The 588-nt window shown below is 41.8% G+C and overlaps 1 protein-coding gene across 2 annotated transcripts in view; it reads right to left on the bottom strand.

Annotated features, from left to right (window-relative positions):
- LOC119585148 (proline-rich extensin-like protein EPR1) overlaps positions 1-588 on the bottom strand; it is a 94,227-nt gene that overhangs the window by 5,966 nt on the left and 87,673 nt on the right. Inside the window, exon 2 of one of the 2 annotated variants that reach the window (XM_037933777.1) lies at positions 429-574. In XM_037933777.1, coding sequence (XP_037789705.1) covers positions 429-574 — 146 coding nt within the window. Of the gene's footprint in view, positions 1-423; positions 575-588 lie in introns of both variants that reach the window. The other variant, XM_037933778.1, reaches the window with a different exon arrangement.

Consider the following 588-nt stretch of genomic DNA (forward strand, 5'->3'; position numbering starts at 1 on the left):
TTGTTTTCACCATTAACCAGTGAAATGAAGATCCTCCAAAATTCGCCCTCAACTTAAAGCAAGGAATATTGGTGGAGGTTGCTCTCTTAATTATGATGCAAGTTTTATGTATTCTTATGGCGGAAGCTTAACGCTTTGTGTGGTAAATGCAAGGGTCAAATGATTATCATATTAAAGCAATTACCAAGTAACATCGAAATGTATACATGTCCTAAGAAACAAACTGATTACAGAGCGAAAATGACATATTAAATGACTAAAAATATCATAAAAAAGTTAACTTGAAGAGAATCAAGATTAAGCTGATAATGGCGGAATTTAATAAACATTTGCAGAAAGAAAATCTTTCAGTGGGATACGAGAAGCAGTTGCTCTCAAGAAGAGCGAACAAAGGGCAGCAAGTTGCACGCCACGTGCTAATACCTCACCGTCGCACACGCTGCTGATGCTTCATCAATTTCTGTCGCGTCGCGGTGAAGGAGCAGTACGGGCAGCTGCATTTCTCATATGGGCAGTTGCCTTTGTGGCCGCGCTTCCGCACCCAGATGTCGTGGTTCCTGCATTTGTCGCACACCTGCCGAAGAGACG

Source organism: Penaeus monodon, chromosome 19, assembly GCF_015228065.2.
Source record: "Penaeus monodon isolate SGIC_2016 chromosome 19, NSTDA_Pmon_1, whole genome shotgun sequence".
Lineage (NCBI taxonomy): Eukaryota > Metazoa > Arthropoda > Malacostraca > Decapoda > Penaeidae > Penaeus > Penaeus monodon.